We start from the raw sequence: 21,400 nt of genomic DNA, 5'->3' as shown, positions 1-21,400 counted from the left end.
AAAAATAAATAGGATTTTAAAAATGTATCTAGCTCTGTGGGACATCAAGGAACACTGCCATCAAGTGGCCATGGAAAGGTTATGTCTACTTGCAAATTTCCTCTTGCAAATGAAATGTACCGAAGTGCTGGCTGCTTTATTCAATCTCTAACAGGACAACACTCTCTTCTTCATATTTCCAGGACAAAAACTGATCAGATTACAGTTACACTCTTCAAAAATCCTGTGGACATTTGTATCAGATTTTCAAAGTTCTCTGGTGCCTTGAAACTCCTGCAGGGATTTTATGAGCTACGCAGAGGCTTCTGAACCATCTAACCCATATTAAGTAAAAATTAAAAACTCTCCTCCGCTCTTACCGGCAGGCCAGGCAATCCTTTTTCTCCAGGCAATCCTTGAAGGCCTGGCTCACCCTGAAACAGGGAAGAGGTAAACGTAATAAACCACTGAACTCATGAAAGCAAGACTTACTCCAACCCACCCACCATACTCCTGACTCCTAAAGTGAGGCTTTGTAACTTATTTGGCAGCAAGGAGGCTTTTTTTGTGTCATCATTTGCCAAATATAGTCTCTCTCAGCAGTGTGCTGATGCATGCAGCAGATTGTCTGTGACCACTTCCCATGGCTTCACAGACCACTGCTTTGGAACTATTGTTCTCCTTTCCTCCACTGCTAGAAGGCAAACCAGAAGCATCTCAGATTGTCCTCTAGGGACTTCAAACATTCATAGTACTTCATAGAAAGCAACAAAATAGCACATAATGAGACAGAATAACAACTTCACAATCCTGCTTACAAATCCAAGAGCAAGCCAAATAAACTGCACTTGTCTGAGCATCACCTCATGCTAATGCAACCCCACCAAGTAAGACAGTGTGCACCATGACTTACTCAGAGACTCGGCAAACTCAGGCTTGGCTCCCAAACCAGCCTGTGTATGTCCTACACTAATTCAGCATATGTAAATTCCACATGTGAACAGAATCTTTTAACTCAAGATCCACAGAGCTTTTACAGACACACTGATGATCTAAATATGCATCTTAGTGAATGCCTGGATAACAAAAATAGATGTGATTATTTCAAAGTATTGTGCATCACACGGAAAGCAAGAGACCTGGAGCTTTTTATTTCTTTTCCCAAAAGGATTTCTTTTTTTTTTTTTCCACTTGTGTTGACAGTTTCACATTTCACATGTGCAACACAACGGAAGTACAGTTCATTCATTTAGGATTAATGATGGAAACCTTTAAATAGCTTTAAGATCTTTCCTTCTGAGAGGCACGGATTCTCCAGTGCTCCACGCTGCTCTGAGCTAACACCATTTTTATTCAATAGCCATCTGACAGATTAAACTAGTGCATAAAATGAGTATGATTTGGCAATATAACAGCCCTCACTGTCTGGTATTTTTTTTCACCTTTCATAGCATGGGCAGGAATAGTAAATTGTATTTACAGACCTTTTCTCCTTGCTTCCCTTTGGGGAATCCCATGAATTCTAGTATTCCAGTGGATGGTGGGGGACCTGGAGGGCCAGGCAGTCCTACATCGCCCTGCAAGCAAAAGAGGAAGCTATTAACATAAGCAGAGCTTGTTTAATTTCCAGTGAAAGCTGTTTTTGAAAAAAGGCCACTCCAATTTTATTCCTCATACATAATAACTGTGTGCCTGAATGCTGGCATGGGAAGCCAAAACTCAGACTGAAAATTAAGATGAATAAAACATTAAACTTGTTTCACAGGAGCTGTGGATATAAAACACTGAAAGATTATTATTATTATTATTTTTTTTTTTTAAAAAAAAAAAAGGGCTCAGCTTTAAAATCAACAGAAAAATAAAAATGCCCCAGAAACACTTTGAAGAGCAATATGAAAGAGAGGAAGGCAAGAAACAACTAGAAATATAGCATGCTGAGAACTCATTTCAACAGTAGCAGAATCAAGCCCCAGACTGAGAACTCAAAGAAGCTGCATTATGCCAGCATAAATCCTCACACAGACTGCAGGATGCCCATTTAGGATAGTAAGACTACAAATTACACATCAGTTGACCTAATGAATGTTATGCAATCCAAAGAGAATAAAGTCTGTAGAAAAATTCAGTACAAGAGGTAAGGGTCCATATAAACTGAAGGACAGATTTAAAAGTTGTCTAAGGAAGACCTCATATCTTGATAGCCATGAAAACTCTGCACTGAAATGAGATTTTCTTTCCCCCCTTCACCCAGGCAAAGCTCTCATCCTTTTTTCCACGTAAAAACAGATCAGAAACCAGCAAGGTTCTTCAGTATTTGGACTGTCACTCAGTCCAAAAGAAGAAAAAGAAGAAAATGCTGTAATCTAGCCACCTTCTAGATATTAAAGCTATGATGGAACACTGGAGTATTGCTTCACACTCTTTCCATAACTGAAAAAGTTTCACTTACCTTTTCTCCTTTCTCTCCTTGAAAGCCTAATCCCATATTACCCTATGGCAGAAACAAACAAACAATGAGTGAAAAGCAAAACAGCAGCAAAACAGCATTACCATCACCTAGGCCCACAAGAATGACAAAAAAGCTAACAATCAGGTGTGAAAAGACAACAGAAAGAGTAGGTACTTACTTTTGGACCTGGTGGCCCAGGGGGACCCACTGGACCCTAAATGTGAAAAGATTAAGATTTTATTTTTTTGACTTAAGTAGGATGCACACAATGAGAGCAATCTTCTAGTCTTACTAGTAGACAATGTACACAATGAGAGCAATCTAGACTAGTACACAATGAGAGCAATCTTCTAGTCTTCTAGTCTAGACTAGTAATCTTCTAGTCTTCACATCTATACTGGACAGCATAGCCCCTTGGCACTATGGTTAATTAAAAACAAATCTTAATTTAAAAGCAACAAACTTTTAGTTTGCTTTTACCTCTGCCCAAATAAAACTCTCTTCTAGTATCTTGAAAAAGTGACTTTTCAGCACACTTCATGATGACAAAGGATCCAAACATGCAGAGGTCAGCATATTCCCTCAAGTCCTGAGACGAGGAAGCGCTCAGAATAGTATCAAGTACTGTTTGTAGATGGTGCTCTAGGGCTTTGTTGGAGCTCTCATTCATGACTGCTGCTCTGAACTCTGCTCCAGGGGAGAACTTGTGACTAGGTTAAACAGTTTAAGTATTCTACACCTGAAAAATGTGCTCAGTACTTCTAGATGCACAAACACTTTTGCTCATTGTCATGAGAGAAATATAGGTAAGAATGAAAAACTGCCAACATCTTGAACTGTTCTGTCAAGAGGTGCAACAGTCAGGGTCTCTTACTTGCAAACCTGGTAATCCTATAGGGCCTGCAGGACCTGTTGGACCTGGAAAACCTTTTGGGCCCTGTAAGAAGAACATAGGAGAAATACAGAATGTGTAGTAATTATCCCATCAAACCCCAACCAAACACTGTCTCTGAAAACATGAAGCAATATCCCCTAATTACTTAGGTTCATTTAATTTCTATAATAACCTAATTCATATTAGTGTATTTTTTGAAACTAAAAGTTAACAGAGTTAAATGGTAGAAGGGAGTTTGATTATAAAAGGTAAAAATAGAACAGATAATAGCAAAAATTTGACTTCCCCTAATGTAATGTGGACCCATGCATACCATTAGAAAACTGTAGTGATTCATGCTACTATCATGCAAATACATGCCCCATTAATTTGAAAAGTGTCCTTGAGAATCAATACAAGAATAAATACTTGTTTATTATAATATTTTTTAAAATAATTATTCCCCAAATTAAATAACTTACAGAAATTCCATCCAATCCAGGAAGACCATTTTCTCCCTAAAAATAATAAATGCACTAGTAAAAATGCCACTACATTACTGCAACAAACTAGTAAGGGCATTAAGTTTTGTATAAATAGAAATATTTGCTTTTAGTTAATATTAGATCAAGTGCACACGGGAGAACATTTTGACACCTGTGCTTCCATATTTAAATTGGGCAATGGATAGGTTCCAAATCTCTGGAGAAATGACAACCATTTCATTTACGGGTAGTGAGAGAAACTAAGGTGGCATTAAAAAGTTGTATTCATCATAAAAACACTGGAAAATACACATACAAAATCTTTCCTTACAAAAACAGTATAAAATGTATTATTATTTCAATTTATCTGTATTTTCCACAAACAAAGGTTAATAAATAAGGATGTATTTAACTTTTGCAAATGGACGGGTGTATATATGTGGGTAGAATTTTAGAAAAGTTGATAACTTGGACCAAAAAAATCAGTGTGAGGGGCTGGGCCTTACATGACAGAAAAAAAAATCTTAATATTTTCAACATTTAATGAATCATGAGGCTGCTGAATGTACCACAAGAGGCACTGAATCCTTTATAGTGTTTTCCAAGCCTAGTCCTTCCAGCAAAAATCAAAACCAGTGTAAGCCAGTGAGTGTATGTTTCAAGGCAACAAAGAACTAAATTTTTTACAGGAGTGTAGTCAAAGAACCTATTACCGTTCTGAACAATAAACTGAGATCATCTATCCATAGATGGTATTCTCTGCATAGAAAATAAAATTACAGACATGATACAGACATTTTAGGGAGAGGTCCCTTGTCAAACAGAGAGAATAAAATCCTGACTTCATAGTGGTAAATGATGGATGACAAGTGGGATATGATATCCATGTATTTAAACTCAGAGTGTAACTGGTTACTTACGACTATCTCCCAGTAAAAAAAACACTGGGAGTCAGGGATTTTATGGCAGAAATCTTAACATGCACCCATGAATCTCCTGGGTTGTTTTTTCAACAGACCTGGCACATGTGAGGATGCCAGTTACAGGAAAGTCTGGCATCTAAAAAAAAAATATGCTCGCTCACATAAGTCAGGATAAGCTTACAAGAAATTCCTCATATCTTCGGTTTGAGGCCAGCAAGGAATAGTGATAGCTGTCCCGAGACAGCTGAAGGACCAGCAACTGCTCTGAACACTAACAGGATGAGCAATGTCCCAGCATTCCAGCATGGGATGAACAAGATGTGTTTGTGTTGCAAAGACCAAGCAATTCCAAGTTCCGAGAGCATTCTGTGCTGTCATTAAGTAATTAGAGGCCTTTTTCACAGCTCTGCCTTCAGACATACCTAGGACACCCACGTGTAACATCATGAGCAATATAAGCTGCACCATCAGCCCTGCAAACTCTAGGACATCAAAGTGTTTCTCGTACTGCATCTTCTGCCACGACAATTCTTACCTTCATTCCTTTAAGGCTGCCTTGAGCAAAAACAGGTTCTCCTTTAAGACCTTTTGGGCCAGGACGACCCTGATAAAAAAATAAATGTCAAAAGTAAATTTCTGGGAGAGAAAAAAAAAAAATAAAAAAATAAAAGATACTGTTTTGGTTTTGAAAGAAATTATATTCAGTATTCTGAGCAGGGCAAACTCCTGGCTCAGTGAACTGCAAAAGTAGCACTGCAGTTGTGTCAAAGAAGCTGTGGTATTAGGAGAACTTAAGACTTCCTGGGGCTTTAGAAAAACAATGTTCTGCAAACATTTTCTCTGCTATTTTCCTGTTTATATTAGATTTTCCTTTTATTGTAGGCCTTTGACAACTTATAGTATCCTATTTGAATTTGTTTGACATACTGTAACCCTCCTGTTCATATACACGTCTCCTGTGTAGCACTGTAAATCACCATATTTATTTAGAAACAATAAGAAAAAAACTGGTAGATCTCATGAATCTCTGCAGAAGTGACTGTTACAATTCTACATTTACCCAATTTATTTTAATCTTGGTCATCACATTCAATTTATCTGAGATGATTTCACTTAATTGCCACTTTAATTTGAGAGGGTGAGCTGATCCAAGCAGCTTTCTTTGCCAAAAATATAATCTTACAAGCATTACAAAAGAGAATTTTGAGCAGTAGGTATGAGTAAATCAGTTACTTCAGAAAACCATACTTTAACTTGTTCTTGTTGCTTTGTGTATTTTCAACATTTTATGCACTCTACGTCTGGACAACATTTAAAGATTTTTTTTTCGTATAGCTTAGAAAAACTGAAATAAATGGCAATATTTATTTCTGGCAGATGTATTTTCTTCTTCTTCTTGCTGTGTAAATGCAGAGGAGCTCCACTGCTGGGAAGATTAGTCGCATAACTTGGGCTTCTAAGATTAGGTTTGAATGTGAACAAATATTCAAATATTTGTCAAATACTTGAATATCACACCAAATAGTTTCTGGTTACATTTCAAAGCTAACCCCATACGTTTGTATGTATATATAAAGAGTATAATTCCTCAGAAATATGTAAGAGTAGAGTTCTTAGAACTGATCCTACGCACTTAAACAGGGTGTAGAATGTGAACCAGCTACCTCCACTCCCACATAGGTATTTCTCCAAAGACAATTCATCCGGTAAGGCAAATGGGAAGATGTTGCCCGTACAAGTGTCACTCTGTGTAAGACGGAAGTCCAGATAAATAGCTTGTCCAGTGCAGACTAGATCAAACTCAAAATCGGTAGGGAAGTGTTTTCAAGAGTAAAACACATACCTTAGGAAGTTAAATCCTACTGACACGCAGTGATACCAAAGCTTTTAGCTGTCTTAACACCTGAAGGAAGGCATCCAGTATGTGATGCACAGACCTGAACACGTTATCTTCCTTTTCTGAATCAGCATCCACTAACTTCCAAGTGCAAGATATTTGCCACTTTATGGTTCTTAGAAGCTTTATCATGGTCTCTTCTGAGTCAGTGTGAATGTTGCCAGTTGCAACGGTATAACTTGTTGTGTGAACACATTGTCACAGGATCTTTATTTTATCTTCAGAGGTTAACATTTATACGGTCAATTAGAGTGGAATTCCAATAAGAAAATGACACTGAGCTCCAACAATGCTAATGAAATGAGAGTTCTTCCTAAGAAATTGAGAGTCACTTTTCCACCAATGGCAAGAAAAGCAAATCCTAGCTTAGTGACTACAAATGCTATAGCTGCCTTGGGACGTACCGGCAGCCCAGGAATGCCAGGAAATCCATCTGTTCCAGAAACACCAGGACTCCCAATGGTACCATTGCAGCCATCAAGGCCAGGCAGACCTCTGGGTCCAGACTGGCCAGGGTGACCCTGTGTTAAAAGGAAAAAGAGAAAATGACTGTCAGGAGGCATTTTATTAGTAATACTGTCCAAATGGCAACATAAAACAAAGGAAACAGACAACTCCCACTCAAGTTCAGTGTATGGTAGACTGCAGTTGAACTAGCTTATTCAGCCAGCATTGTTTATCCTCCCCAAAGCTTAAATCCTAGAACACTGGCTGGTTTCATTTAATTATCTTTTCCTCCAAGGGATAATTTTCTGAAGTACATAACTTGTGCATGAGTAGGTCCTGAAAGCGCAATACTGGTCCCCTAGCAGTCTGAAATAACATGGTGTGACACAGCTCAGCACAGCACACAAGGGTGCACCTGACTCCAGGAGTGGGAGTTGCTCATGTAAAAACAAGGGGAAAAGGCGGGTTCAACAATACTGAGCATTTATAATTCTAGTGTGCTTAAAGTTTCAGTGACTTCTCTTCCTCTGCACTGTGGATTCTTTCTTTTAATAGTTCAACAGATGTTCCAGCTCCAGCATCACACCATTCAAGCACAACAGCTTTTCTTGTTATTTTACACTTAAAACCTTAGGCAAAGCAACTGGGACAAAAACCTAATAAAACTAGCAGTCTTTAAAAGAAAGTATAAGTGATGGTCAATTAATAAGAAAGAATTGTACCTAATTCTGATTTCACATAATTTTGCCCTGCTATGGCTCTATTAATTTGACTCAACACTGTACTGCTGCAAAGGAGATAAAAATTAGAGCCTTTAATTAGTTTTTCTTCAGTATCCCATGGGTTTGTATAGGCATAACAAAGAAAGGCAAAACTGTCAGTCTTACTGCTCAGGTATCAACTATCTCTTTATTGTATCAATCTTTTCACAGAAATGAGCTCTGTGGCACTCAAAGACAACGTTTTGTGGCAAGAGGAAAGATGAAACTTAGGGAGAAAGTACCAGTAACCAACAGTTCTCTCCCTCCCCGTTGTACACCCTGATCTTGAATCATCCCCAGAGTACTTGTGTTTGACCCCAAAGGATCATCCCTAAGACACGGTGTTAAACAAGTTATGACTCATACTAGGAAAGTAAAAAATAAACAGGGATAAAATGGGGATAAAACAGAACATTAATAATCCTTCATGCCAGACACTTAAAACAAATCAGATTTGTGTTACTAAAGGTCTTCCAGTCCAAGCCAATAGCATATCCTCTCACCAAACTCAGTGAGGACTTTGGAGTAATGTAAAGCCTTTTGTCTAAGGATCTTAAAATGCCTTGCAAAAATGTGAGAATACTGTAATCTTCATATTACAGATGAGAAGCTGGGAGCACACAGTAGCCAAGTGCTGTTCCCAAGGATGTAGAGCCACTTGGGCTGTATTTATGTAAATGCTCAAACTGCTCACCAGTCTCAGCTGCTGCTAGAAGGGCCATTGCCCACTCCTGGCTGCTCACACCTACCCTTTCCTTGTGCCAGCATAAGCACAGGCACAGAAGGTAAGTCAGAGCAAGAAAACAACACAGAAGAAAAATAACTGTTTGTTTCTTAAGTGTTAACTTTCAGCCAGATGAGTTCCATGGTCCAGTGCATCTGGCAACTGCATGGTGATCTGTGCCAATAAAATGGAGAGAAGAGGAGAGAGCCCAGATCTGCACTCTGTCAGCCCACAAGGCGCGAGCTGAACCTCTGCAATCTGTATCTCCACGGCAGGATCAAGACAGTTCACCCAGACAAGTACAAATGTGAGATTAAACACAGCCTCAGGACATGGAATGAAGTCATCCCAAAACATGAGCATCAGGCATCACTGGGTACCAAGAGCCCTGATGATTAAAGTCTGTTCTTGAAAGCACCCACTTGTGGTGTGCAAGCAGAGGTCTTGCCAGGCTCCAGTCTAGCGACAGAAGGCTAAAGCACCAATTTTGGTTCCCAAAACTGGATAAATCAATGGCAACCCACCCTCCCCTCCATCCATACAGCACGTCATAGCCAAGAGCAGCAAGCCTCTGATGGGACAGGCTGTGACTGCAGAGGAAGGCCAGTGGTCAATTTCAATGAGGTCTTTCTCATTGTTTACAGCATCTATGACACAGAAGCTGTGTGAGAAGAGCACATGTATCTGCTTACAACATAAGGTGGCCAGCTGCTGGGCTTAGCGAAGCTGAACCCCCAACATCTGCCCCTCAGACAGATGAGGAACCAAGCTGCTGAGCATCCAGGGTGGGCCAGGAGCCAGCTGTGGCAGGCAGCTGACTGGTAGGCCTCACATCTTGGGAACAATCTCTTAAATCTTGGCACAACACAGTCTCTTAGGGCCCAAAGGGTTTTGGTATCCCCTTAGTATGTGAGGAGGGTTCACAAAGGCGATATAAACTGTACTGACAGTGATTGCTTATGTGTATTAAATACATCTGTGGCCCTGCCACTTAATCCCATAGCATCTGTGTCTCTGGTCCTGAGCCAAAGAATCCCTCCCCAACCTCCCCCCCCCCGCCCCAAGTCTCTCTTGCTTTAGAAAAATAACATACAATTCCTACCTTCTGGCTAAAGTGCAATCAGAATTCATGATGGTTTGTTTTAAGAGTCTTACCTGAGCACTCACAACCAGCTTCCTTGAGAATCATAGGAACCTGGCTTCAGTGAAGCTTTTTGATGGGAATTTAAAACTCTGATTAAAAGAGCTGTTTTGATCTGAAAACCAGTGGTTAATAGTTTCACTCTATTAGTTCTAACAGTTCCACTCTATTCACTTGTTCTCACTTCCTCTGATTTCTGTGTCAGACGCGTTAATTCAGCTCAAACACTTCAACTGACTATGGCAGAAGACTTTCACAGTTGTACTTATGACATGGCAGGGTGATTAGCTTACGAACCTGAACCAAAAAAACAGGATGGAGAGATCACTTGTGCTCTCTGTTCTCGCAAAAGGAGACATTCCCTGGGAGCCAGATAAGGAAACTTGAATTGTTCATCTAGGCTCTTGCTTTATCTGACTCCTTCACATACGCTACCGCTGCGATCCTAAGCGGCCTCTTTTCTAAATCAAACAGGCTTAGCACAAAGGACATCCCAATAGGAGAGCTCAGCAAATATTTAAAAACAGGGAAACAAATGCAATCAAGGGTGAACACAAAACTAATTGAATAAGCGGGTTCATAGATTGCTACGGCAAAGTGGCCTCTTACAGCCATTGCCAAGTGCTTGCACTTCCTCTAGGAGGGACACAAAATAAAGAGCTTTGCCTTTTCACATAGCTCTGTCATTGTGTAGACAAGAGCTCTTTCCTCATAGAAATATTTCCTTCTAGAAAGCTTTGGGTAGCTCATGAAAAGCTGTGTGCATCTCCCAGCTCCAGTTTCAGCCCTTGCCAAGGTTGTCCTTGAATCTTGTCCTATGGGAAAAAATAAACTTCCCGAGCAGGGCCAAGGATTTGAGGCTTTCCTCTGCAGTGTGACACAGAAGGGCTAGCGATAAACTCATGCTGCTGCTGTATTTACTGAGTTAAAGGGATTAGTCAGTCCAGCTGCAACAACAGGATTTACTTGCCACCAGCATTCCCCAAGGGAACTCTGTGGAACACCGCTTCCCCCAGGGTCAGCAGCGGGATTCCCCTCTGAATCACAGCCTTGCAGCCTTTTGGCCTTGACTAAAACATACCTGCCCACGCTAACATACCTGCATACTCCAAAGACACTCTCTTCATGTTGGGATGTTAGCTCCTGTGCAAAGACAGTGACTTATTTTTAATTCTCTCTTAAACGTATCTGCACACCTCTGCTCTCTGTCCCTTTGCATTTCACACAACTATATAGGGTGCATATGTTCATAGACATTTCACAACAAACCTAAGCTACTCCCTATCCTGAAGTGCAACTATATGTGTAAATATTTTGTCAAACAGAGGTATTTGCTACCTTCATCCTGAATGGAAAGATTTGTCTCAATGGCTAGAAGGTAAACAATATGCATCAGGTTCCCTTCACCCTTTTTCTGTCCTGCAGCTGTGACACAGAAGAGGTGTAGGGAGAGCATTTTGCCATTCTCGAGCAGCAAAATCTACCTCTTTCCCCTTCACCCACCTGCAGAAGATTGTATGTCAGACAAAGTAGATCGGGATATGCTGGAGGCTTTGAATCCTCTCATCTGCCTCCCTTTCCCTCTTGGAATGCCTGCTGCTGCCAACTACCTGGCAGTGGCTGTTGCCCTATTTCTCTCCTCCCCTCATTGTTGGGAATCCCCTTTCTCCAGAGCCTCATCTGAAAAAATACCCAGAGAACAGCATGTTCCCACAGTGTGTTCAATTAAATTAAGTATTATGGGAACAGCTTGTTCTCTTCAGAGCTAGAAAGTTAGTTGGCTGGTGGGAAAAGAAAAAAATAGCAGCAAGGGAGTGGAGCAGGAGAGAAAACAGGCAAGGATGAGCAGAGGGGGAGAGAAGGACAGAGGCCAGGAAGGAACTGGAATCAAGCAAGCTCATTTACAGGGCCAAGTGTGCATTTTCAGCCAATCTATCAAAACAATTCAGTTTTTGATAGGAAGGCAGGAAACACAGCTCCACTCTGTTGAAGCTCCTGGCCAGCTGAGGAAGTAAGGAAGATCGGAACGAAAACCATGAGTGTAGTCAGAAGGCACAAGTATATGGAAGATGGAAAAATGTCATCAAAAAAGGAAAAATAATTCAATACCAGAAGGAGAAAAATGAACTAAATAGTGCTGAGAAAGCAATGCAGTTTGGGGCAACTTCTAAAGCTGGCCCAGCTTAAACTCCCCTGAGGCAAAGTGTCTCTAAAACACATCTTTGCAAGAATCACCAGGGAAAAACAAAGCAAACGACAGTTGGTCAAGATACCCTAGGCACCTAATTTTGGTTTGAAGTAGGAAGCAATTGCCATTATAATGTTCAAGTTCAAAACAAACAAACAAAACATTCCTGATGGTCAGGGAAAAGAGTTATCAACTCCTATCACATGCCAAATACAGTAAATTACCTCTTTTCTGTCTTAGGTTTCTGAGAGAGAACTAGCACCTAGTTGGGAAGCAAGGAGGGCCTCAGCTCTAATCGTTGCTTTGGTTCACATCATAGGAAAGGAAGATCAAGGGAGACATGGTAACACTTATCACATACAAGAACACTCTTAGAGAGAAAAATGGAACAACCTGCCCCCTGTGACCATGATGAGTAAGATAAGAACTAACAGGTTGAAACTATGGTAAGAAAGATTGAAGTTAGGCTGTAGGATTACTTTTTTTTTTTTTTTTTTTTTTTTTTTTCCCCCAACAGAGAAGCTAGAGCCTCCATCATTACAATGTTTGAAGAATTGGTATTTCCTTCCGGAGAGAAGCAAGACCTTTGCAAGACACATTGTGCATGTGCTAAGACACTATCATTGTGCATTTGGTTGTGACTAACATTCTGGTGACTAATATTTACACATGAAAACTCACTGGGATCCCGTTGATTCCTTGAAATCCTGGAACTCCCATTGAGCCCTGAAAAAAAAAAGAATACATGTTATTTTTCTCTTTTTCAACTTCTAGTTACTGGACTATATATTTCAGTGTATCTCAGTTAGTGATAAGATACTTTTCACTCCAATGTTTTCAACCATGGACTTCAGCTACCAACACCAGGAGGAACAAATATCTCATATGGATTCTCTCTGACCGCATGGGTCACTGAAGACACTAACTGAGCATCTGAGCTTGACTGGATGCCAAATCAGTGTTTCAGAAATGTCTTAATCAGGCAATTTAAAGGAAAAATATAATCTCCTACTGCACATCTGGGGAAAATAAGATGCCAGGAAAATAAGTAATCCAGTATAAATTTAACTCCCAGTGTAACGCTTGATCTTCCAAGAGTTTCAATAGGTCTTACCATCATGTTTTATTTTTTGTTGTTGTTGTTGTTGTTTGTTTGGTTTTGGTTTTTGTCTATATTTTACCATTGTATTACTTTTAGACCACCCCATCTAAGCTGTAAGTGAATTCCACTTTGTTGGTTCTACTGCTCTGCTCCAAATCCTAGCAGAACAAGCTATGTGAGCACAATATCCAGCCTAAACTATTCTTGGTTTGGAAAGGTAAAGTACATTGCCTCCATGAAGGACTGGGAGGTAGAATCCTACTGCATGTTGGTACTGCACATGCATCCATTTCAATGGATGGAAACAGAAGTTCTGGAGTAGTTAAGGGATTATTTCAGTGCAAGGTAATTGGTTCCAGTTGTTAGAGGCTAGTTCCAGTTCTGGGTTTCTATCTTTTCCAAAATGTGGGTTTTTTGATTTCAGTGTTACCTGCTAGAATTGTGAAAATGCTCACTCATAACAGCACTCCTTGTTTTGAATCCTCAAATGCCTTTCAGATCAATGCAACACTGAGGCAATGACTTTAATGTCATCTTTTTCAGTTTACTTGGTTCTTTGTCTGATGAGAAAGGGTGACGAGAACTACAGCATGCTGACTAATATTAAGCGAAAGGAGAGTGTAACTGCAGCATATTGAAGCACAAGTGATCTAGGTTTCATCTAGCTATCTCACCTACCAGTAGCTGGCAAAACAAGCTCTGCTCTGCTGGTCCTGGTTCCTAAACTATCTAACTTCTTATTTGCACACATAACTTGAGCACCTTGCATCAGCAGACTGGAAAGATGTTCTGGACAGTCCAAGAACACAAGCCCTTGTCCTGATGTCCCAGACTTCCTTCAGATTTTAGAAAAAAGGAACAGCATACAGAACTTCTGTCCTAAGTTTTCAAACTATTGTCCTTGAAACATTTCCTTTGTCCAATCACATAGGCATGAGAATAGAAATCTCATCCCAGCCCTCACATCAGACAATATCAGACATCCCCATCACACAACCCTCTGTTAGGCTATGTGGTGGGAGCACATGCTCTGCATTGGCCTTTGTGGTGGGATAAAATGAATCCTTAGCATGCAACCCCAAACTCATGATGCAAACACATGTCTGCAGAATAATGTAAACTTCCCTTAAGGTAAACTACCTACATGTATGGACTCTTTATTACTGAAAGTATTTGTTCGTAGTTCCATTGACTCTTCTGCCTAGCTCTGAACTCCTCCTTTGATACTTCCTAAGAAGAAACAGCAGAACAAACCCTCAGGGCTTTAAAACATTCTACATTTGATATTATGCCCATTCTTAGACATAGTTTATCATATCATTTCTGTTACAAATAGCTTTTCACCTGCAAAACTGAGTTACAGGTTCCATTCAGTAGCCATTTCCTTTGCTTTTCTAGACACCAGCTCAGGATCATGTACATGGGAATCAGCTCCAGGTCTCTCTGAATGTAGTGTGATAACATTTACCCTGGGCAGGTGAAGTGAACAGAACAACAGAACTCCCAACAGAATATTTAGCTATGGTTCACCTCCCAGGATGGCTACAACATTCAGCAGCTTTGGAAGCTGTGTTCTCACTTTAAAATATAAGCAGGACATTCTCTAAACATAGTAATGAAATACTCTTGTATTCTTATCGCCTGCACAAATAGTCCAAGACTATCTTTATCCATTCAAAAATGTATTCAACGCCATAAATCTATGGAAGGGGAAAAAAAATGAAAATTCACTGTTGAAACTACCTTGATGCCTTTGTGTCCAGGTGGTCCAGGGGGGCCCACTGCTCCTCGCTCACCTTTTGCTCCTGGCAAACCTTCTGGACCAGTAAATCCAGGAGCACCTATTGGTCCTTGAATCCCAATCGGTCCTGGTCGACCCTAAAATAAAACAAAAAGTAAGTCATTGCACCATGTTCACTAACACCTTTTTGATTACTTCATCCAGCTCGATCTATAACATAATTTGATACCTCTCAGGGTAGTTAGGACCTCCTCGAGTTATCGCTTTACATTTTCAGACAAAGGTTGTTTACAGAGGTATTTCAGGTAAGTCATGAGAAATTTCCTTTATTATTATTATTATTTTTTATTATTTTTTCCCCTGGAAGATTTATTAATACTCATATTATTGTAGGAACATGGGAAAACAACAGTGTTTTGAGATGAGGCTGACTACTACTTACTGAGTTTGCAACCTCTATTTCCAAGCCGCAAGACAAAAAGAATTTTTGCTTATGCTTTAGTTCACAGCATAATAGAAGTCAAAACAAGATGCAAGAACGGCGTCACATGCAATTAGAAAGCACGCTTTAGATAACTTGAGACTAGTACCATAGTTGGCCCAACACTGGGATTAATTCCACTGTGAATTACTTTATATTCCGCTCTGATTACCTTATCAGAGGCAGTGTGCACTTTGATTGCTTAGGCTCAAATAGAAGCGTGCACTGACTAAACATTGCCTGAAGATGGCAACCTTTTCTAAAACTGCAGACTCGTATGTGCCTGATGAACTTTTATTGTTCTATTACTACGTAGATGTACAGAGTAGTCTGGTACTTGTTTGTTTAACAAGCCAACACTACACAAATTTCACTGTAGGTGCTCCAGCATCTTCTTAGCCACTTGGCAGCTGAATACTTATCGCAGTTTTATTAACATTTTTACACTTCTCAGTTCAAGAGTATCTGAAGTAGATCAATAGCGTCTAAGATCCCAAAGTATGGGTAGAAATTGGAAGTTTAGGTCCATGCTTCCTAGTGGCAAGACACTCAGTGGATTACATGATGTTATCCATACAAAGAATGAAGCCTTAATTAAAGATAGAGAACGGAGGAAGAAGTTTTAAATGAAAATAAATCTTCCTTCGCTCCTTTTCTAATGCTCACATCCGTGGTAGGGTATTTCTCTTCTATTTCCCTAACTCCTTAAAACAGCAGAAGGAATGCAGCTCCCTGCTGCAAGGGGTTTAGTCATCTCAGCTGGAGACATACAAAGTCCTGACTCTGCCTTGGCAGGTAGAAGACTTTGCAGTTAACTCAAAAATGCATTTTTACATGTTAATAATCAAGCGAACTGAGACAGTCAGAAATTCATTTTAAAGCCCTTCTTCCAGGATCATTTTTTGTACCTGTTTAGGTTGAAACATTTCATCACTTTTTCCATATTCCTTCACTACTGGAGCAGGTTTCTTTTAAAGTTCAGCAGTTCCCCCATCCGGCCTGTTGCCATTGTTTCACCCTGGCCTTTTGACAGAGGCCAAGTGCACCTGTTTTACATTTCATACCTTCCACACCCAGACACTATGCACGCTGTGCACTGCCAGGGGAGCAGGCTCCCATCTCAAAAGGCTTTTCTGTCGATTATTTTGAACTTTTTTTTTTTTTTTTTTTTTTTTCACTCTGGGATAATCATCAATGAAATCCTTTATATTGGGAAGCATGCAATCATAACATTAATCCCCAAATCTTCAGTGGCCCTTGGCAACCACACCAAACAAGGAACATGTTGTGAAAATCACATGCTTTGCTCTCGCTTACAGTCTCAGCCTTAACTTTGCAAGTTCCCATGGTCACAAGCTATTTAGACCCTTGCAGGCAGCGTTTCACTTCCAAGACGTGGGGTGAGGACTGTTCACCTCCAGGCAAGACAGTAAGGGAGAGACTAAAATGGGCACATCAATGTTCTAGACAAACACCACCCTCAAAAGCTCCAGCATCCAAGCATCCCCCAAGATTTCTAAGGAAAACACACTCAATTCCCCACTTGTCTGAACTGTTAACACTTCTATATTCAATCAGTTTGTCCACTGAATGATACTGCTTCACAAGGACTGGAACTGATAGCAATTAACATTTTAGGAGGCTTTTCTTTTGCATGGCTGCAGATTACTTTGCCAAATGTATGTAGATGAGGGAGTAAGGACCAGTGACTAGAGGTCCTGCCTGTGTTCGGTTCTAGTGGGAATAGAAAAATTAAACACGCTTTCTACAATGTCAGTGTCCACAGGTGAAAACCTTCCTTTTGTCTTACTGAATAAATATTTTAACAGAACCTGAGGATTTTGTCCAGTGCCTTAGTCACAAACTATAAAGACACAGCAAAGTGCTTCTAATCTCTCTGATAATGGGATTATGCCATGATAATCAGGCTCTCAAGAATTTCTACTGGTTCTTTTGAAGTCTTTGTGGATGGAAATCATATTTTCTATGCTGAAACAAAGGACTTTCCTTCACTGCTAAAAAAGCTGCATTTTTCATCACTCAGTAGCACTCCCATGAACTGCCCCAAGATAAAAGCATTTTCAAGAGCAGGCGCTGTGAGGCACAGGCACAAATCCAGGATTAAAGCACGGCAAAGACTCAGGTTTTACCACAAGGTAAACTCTAGGGTTCAATGCCAGGTAGAACTACTGCTTGACCCCACTGAGTTTACCTTGTGGTAAAGCCTAAGTACCTAGTCTGTACTGTACTTTGGCACCAGGTTCAGCTCTTATACCTCTTACTTATCCCAAGGATAAAGAGAACAAACATCTCTTAGCAGCGAGGACAAGATTAAACATAAAACGTGAATTATATGAAATTGAAACTTCAGTGAATTAACAGAGCCCTCTATTTTTAATTATATATATATGTATATAGCCTAGTAGACTGTAGAAGAACCATTAGAAACTGAAGAAAATGGTATTGTTTTGGTTTCTTGGCTGTGTGACAACTTAAAAAAAGGGGGGGGGGGGGGGGAAGCATAGAATTTCAGTAACATCAAGCAAGGACAAAGTCTATGAAATTATTGCAACTTGCAGATGCCCGCTAGAATTCCATATATTTGAAACCCATGACCTGTATCCTCAAACACATTTGTGTATCAAGCTTTACTACCCAGCACAAAGGTAGGATGCCTGACTCTCTGTAATGAATATCTCGTTGGTAAATAACAAGAAAACCTGTCACCTTTCCATAGATTAATTTCAGAATTTCGTGCCACAAGTTGTGTGTTATATGCATCCCTGTAATGTGCTTAGCCATTGCGACCATTAAAAATACAGAGATGCTTCCCAGGAAACCCAGGTTTCCATTCTTGATGTAACCAACAGGAAAAAAATGACAGAAGTAGGAACCACACATAGCTTCTGAATCTATACCCGCTACAGACGGTAGTGAAATCAAATGGCCCCAGAACACGCTTTGATCAGAAGGTCTTTCAAGATGGAGAAAGTTCTGTAACACGCGCCTTCTTCCCTTCATCCCTGTAATCCATCGGCAGCCCTGGGTGTCATGAGGAAAAGCCAGTAATATCGGGCCTCTCTAAGGAATTCGCTGCTACACAATCAAATACATCGGTTTCTCTATTGTCCCTACCCCTTTTGCCAACTCTAATACCCCACATAAATTTTTGCCCACTGCAGCAGAGCTGCTACACATAGCACTGCGAATTCCAAACATTCCTTTTTCTTTTTTTTCTTTTTTTTCTTTTTTTTTTCCCCATTGCCTCTGCTAGCTTGGAGAATGAAGTGCAAATTGATTTGATTTTTTCACTGTGCAATGGAATACGCGGTAGTGGTATGGAACCACTGGACGTGCCCCTCATTTCAGGGACAACAGCGAATACAAGTGCCTTCTTACCCGGGGGGCAGTTCGACTCTCCTCGCTCACTACCAGATATTAACTCAGTGGTTCATCAGCAAAAACAGATGCTGAAGCTCATGAAATGAGAAAAGTTTAAGAATATTGCTAACCAAGCAGAATGCTGCTGGTCAAGTAGGGCAGAACCAATTTTTCCTTTGCTAAGTTTTCAGACCTCCCTATTTCAAAGAGCAAAGCATTACTATTATTACTTTAAACAAGCTAAAGGTCCAGTGCATGTGAAGAGCCACTGGATTTAAAGATGTTCATGTTTTCTCAAACTAAAGCATAAATCTCTCAAACAGATTAAGGGCTGTTTTCTCTAGCATGGCTTTTGATCTCTGTTCTGTACAATATTAAGTTGTACAGAATCCCAGGCTCCTTCCATTCAAGGAGAATTCAGTAGCCACATTTTTAGAAGTGTTCAATTCACTTTCTTTTTCTTCAGCCATCATTTCCCCCATAAACACTGCTTTATCAACACACACACAAAAAAGACATTAGAGACAATGATTTACTTCACAAGTACAAGGTTTGTAGTCTAAAGCACCTTATAATCAGCTGATTACAGTAAGGCAAACCAAAGAGTCATCCATTAAATCACTGTTGCCCTAGAAATGTATGTTCTCATATCTCGTATACGCGAAGCAGAATCTAGCCTGAAACTTTCAAGGAAGGTCTACGTACCCTGGTTCCCACGTCGTGCAGGGTGACCTGTCAAGGGACCGATCCTTTTGCACAGGTCAATGGCAGGCCAAGGCACTTCTTCTTTCTCACTGAACTCAGAGCCACTCTCTCCGATCGGGGGTGCCACGTTACAAAAGCCGACACATGACGGACACACCAAACTCAGAAGTGCCTACAGACCTTGGCACTGCCAGCAGTGCCCAGCAGCGTGTAGGAGCCCATTAGTTGCACAACCCTTTGGTTAACCACTTCTGCTATCTGCGCCTCCTTTCCTCTCCTCTTCTACAAGTTTCCTGCAGCGGTGATTATCTCCCGCCTGATATACAGTGCCCAGCACAAGAGAGCCCTGGCCTCACAGTTCTACCTTGATAATAATAATTACTGATGAAAAACCCTTTGCTATTTTCCTAAATTACAGGTCAGGTATCCCACGCTCTGCTCACATTCCAGCACAAGTAATTATTTTCCGTGCTGAAAAATGCTTTGTACTTTTAAAGGAAAATATTCTTCCATTCTTCTTCTAAAGACTTAGGGAACCTCTTGTTCAAAATGGACTCTTTATTTCTATCAGAGGACCTGCTGTTCCTCTGCACAGCTCCTTTTAAGTCTTTTTTTTTTTCTTTCATGCTTACTGCTTATTTTCAAGGTAGGGCGTCAGGGCGATCGTTTCTTGATTTCATTTTTAGGAGACCTTATTGCTGTACCGCGTGGCACTCTTTAATTTCACCGTTCATTTCAGAAGCGTTCAGCTGATGTGCAGCCGCGTTGGGCACGCTCACACTGCAGCCTGTCAAGGCTGCTCCGGTCATCCCAGGAGCAATCTCCTAACGAAGTAATGAGCAACTGAAGGCTGCTGCTCATGAGAATTTCCAATTCTGGTTCATGGAATGAGCTCCATTTTCAAAAATACATCTGTTATTTCCACTCAGCCTCACTAGCCAGGCTGCAAGTAGAAAATCTATGTGGTAAAAAATATGTAGACATATGGTTTTACACACTATTTTAAAAATGCTAAAAAAAAAATAAATAGATTTCCCATAAACGATTTCCTTCATGAATCCTGTACTTCAGTAACAAATCAGGCTGCAGTTGAAGGTTTACCACAGAAATATAGAATTGCTTACTAGTCCTAGACATTTAATAATCTGTATTTTTAAACTGGATATTTAAATCTCTGAAACGTTTTCTTCTGTAGAATACTCAGCTCCCAATTGAAAACTTTTATGGAACATCCTGATCCAATCAATTCCACATATTTGCTATTTCTGTTTGTAACACACACAGAGACCACATACTGTCCTCTTCTTCCCCACCGCTGACAATGCCACGAGTGACTCAGTGTTACATCTAAGCAGTTGTTCCGTTTTATACTTTGCAAGCTTTAAAGAAATTACTTGAATAAGTCAAATATTACTTCTTTTAAAAAAAATCCAAAGTCAGACAAGTTGATGTGTTAACTCGGATTGCTTTTCTGCATTGATGTACCAAAATCTCCAAGGTGGAGAAGACAGAACGAGCATGTGGAAAGGCTCTGGGCTCCAGAGAATGCAGACAACTGGAAAGCAAGCGCAGGTCACTCTTCTTTAAAATAAAGAGCAAGTAGTGGGATTTATGAAGTGTACTGATGTCATATTGTATTTCAGCTAAGCAAATAACGGTTGTATGACAATTATAGGTTGAAGCTTGTTTTAAGGAGGTGTACTATAGAAGTTGAAAGGCATTTACTGGCCCCTCTAGCAAAGACATAAATCTGAGCGATGACCATATTTCAGAAGAAACAATGTGTAACAGATATTGTGGCGTGCAGACACTGGGTGCTGGTGCCTTACATCCCAGAATACCACATCAGAGGTGATCACCCCTGAACCCTCTAACTTACCTACTGCCTGTTTAAACTAATTGGCCACGAGGCCCCAAACCGCCTTGCTCAGGTGATATACCCATCTTTTCACTACTTGCCATGGCAAAAGGGGTTTTTGGCTAGCTTGACTGATCCCTTTAGTGCCTTTTCTGTTTTAAGCTCCAAGGGCAAGGCTCGGTTCATACACAAATGGAGAGCAATTCATGTAGGCAGCAGATGAGAAGTGACAACTGGCACTACTCCTCCGAAATCATGCATGCA

General features: G+C 40.4%; 1 protein-coding gene across 2 annotated transcripts in view; it reads right to left on the bottom strand.

The window, feature by feature from the left end:
• The window catches only part of COL4A6 (collagen type IV alpha 6 chain), a 132,975-nt gene that overhangs the window by 33,377 nt on the left and 78,198 nt on the right, over nt 1-21,400 (bottom strand). For both annotated transcript variants that reach the window (XM_035324641.1, XM_035324642.1), the window contains exons 4-13: nt 14,714-14,848; nt 12,550-12,594; nt 7,012-7,128; nt 5,246-5,314; nt 3,785-3,820; nt 3,303-3,365; nt 2,607-2,642; nt 2,429-2,470; nt 1,464-1,556; nt 360-413 (exon numbers count right to left, since the gene is read on the bottom strand). In XM_035324641.1, coding sequence (XP_035180532.1) covers nt 360-413; nt 1,464-1,556; nt 2,429-2,470; nt 2,607-2,642; nt 3,303-3,365; nt 3,785-3,820; nt 5,246-5,314; nt 7,012-7,128; nt 12,550-12,594; nt 14,714-14,848 — 690 coding nt within the window. The remainder of the gene's footprint in view (nt 1-359; nt 414-1,463; nt 1,557-2,428; nt 2,471-2,606; nt 2,643-3,302; nt 3,366-3,784; nt 3,821-5,245; nt 5,315-7,011; nt 7,129-12,549; nt 12,595-14,713; nt 14,849-21,400) is intronic.

Source organism: Oxyura jamaicensis, chromosome 4, assembly GCF_011077185.1.
Source record: "Oxyura jamaicensis isolate SHBP4307 breed ruddy duck chromosome 4, BPBGC_Ojam_1.0, whole genome shotgun sequence".
NCBI lineage: Eukaryota > Metazoa > Chordata > Aves > Anseriformes > Anatidae > Oxyura > Oxyura jamaicensis.
This window is presented reverse-complemented; position numbering and strand designations above follow the sequence as displayed.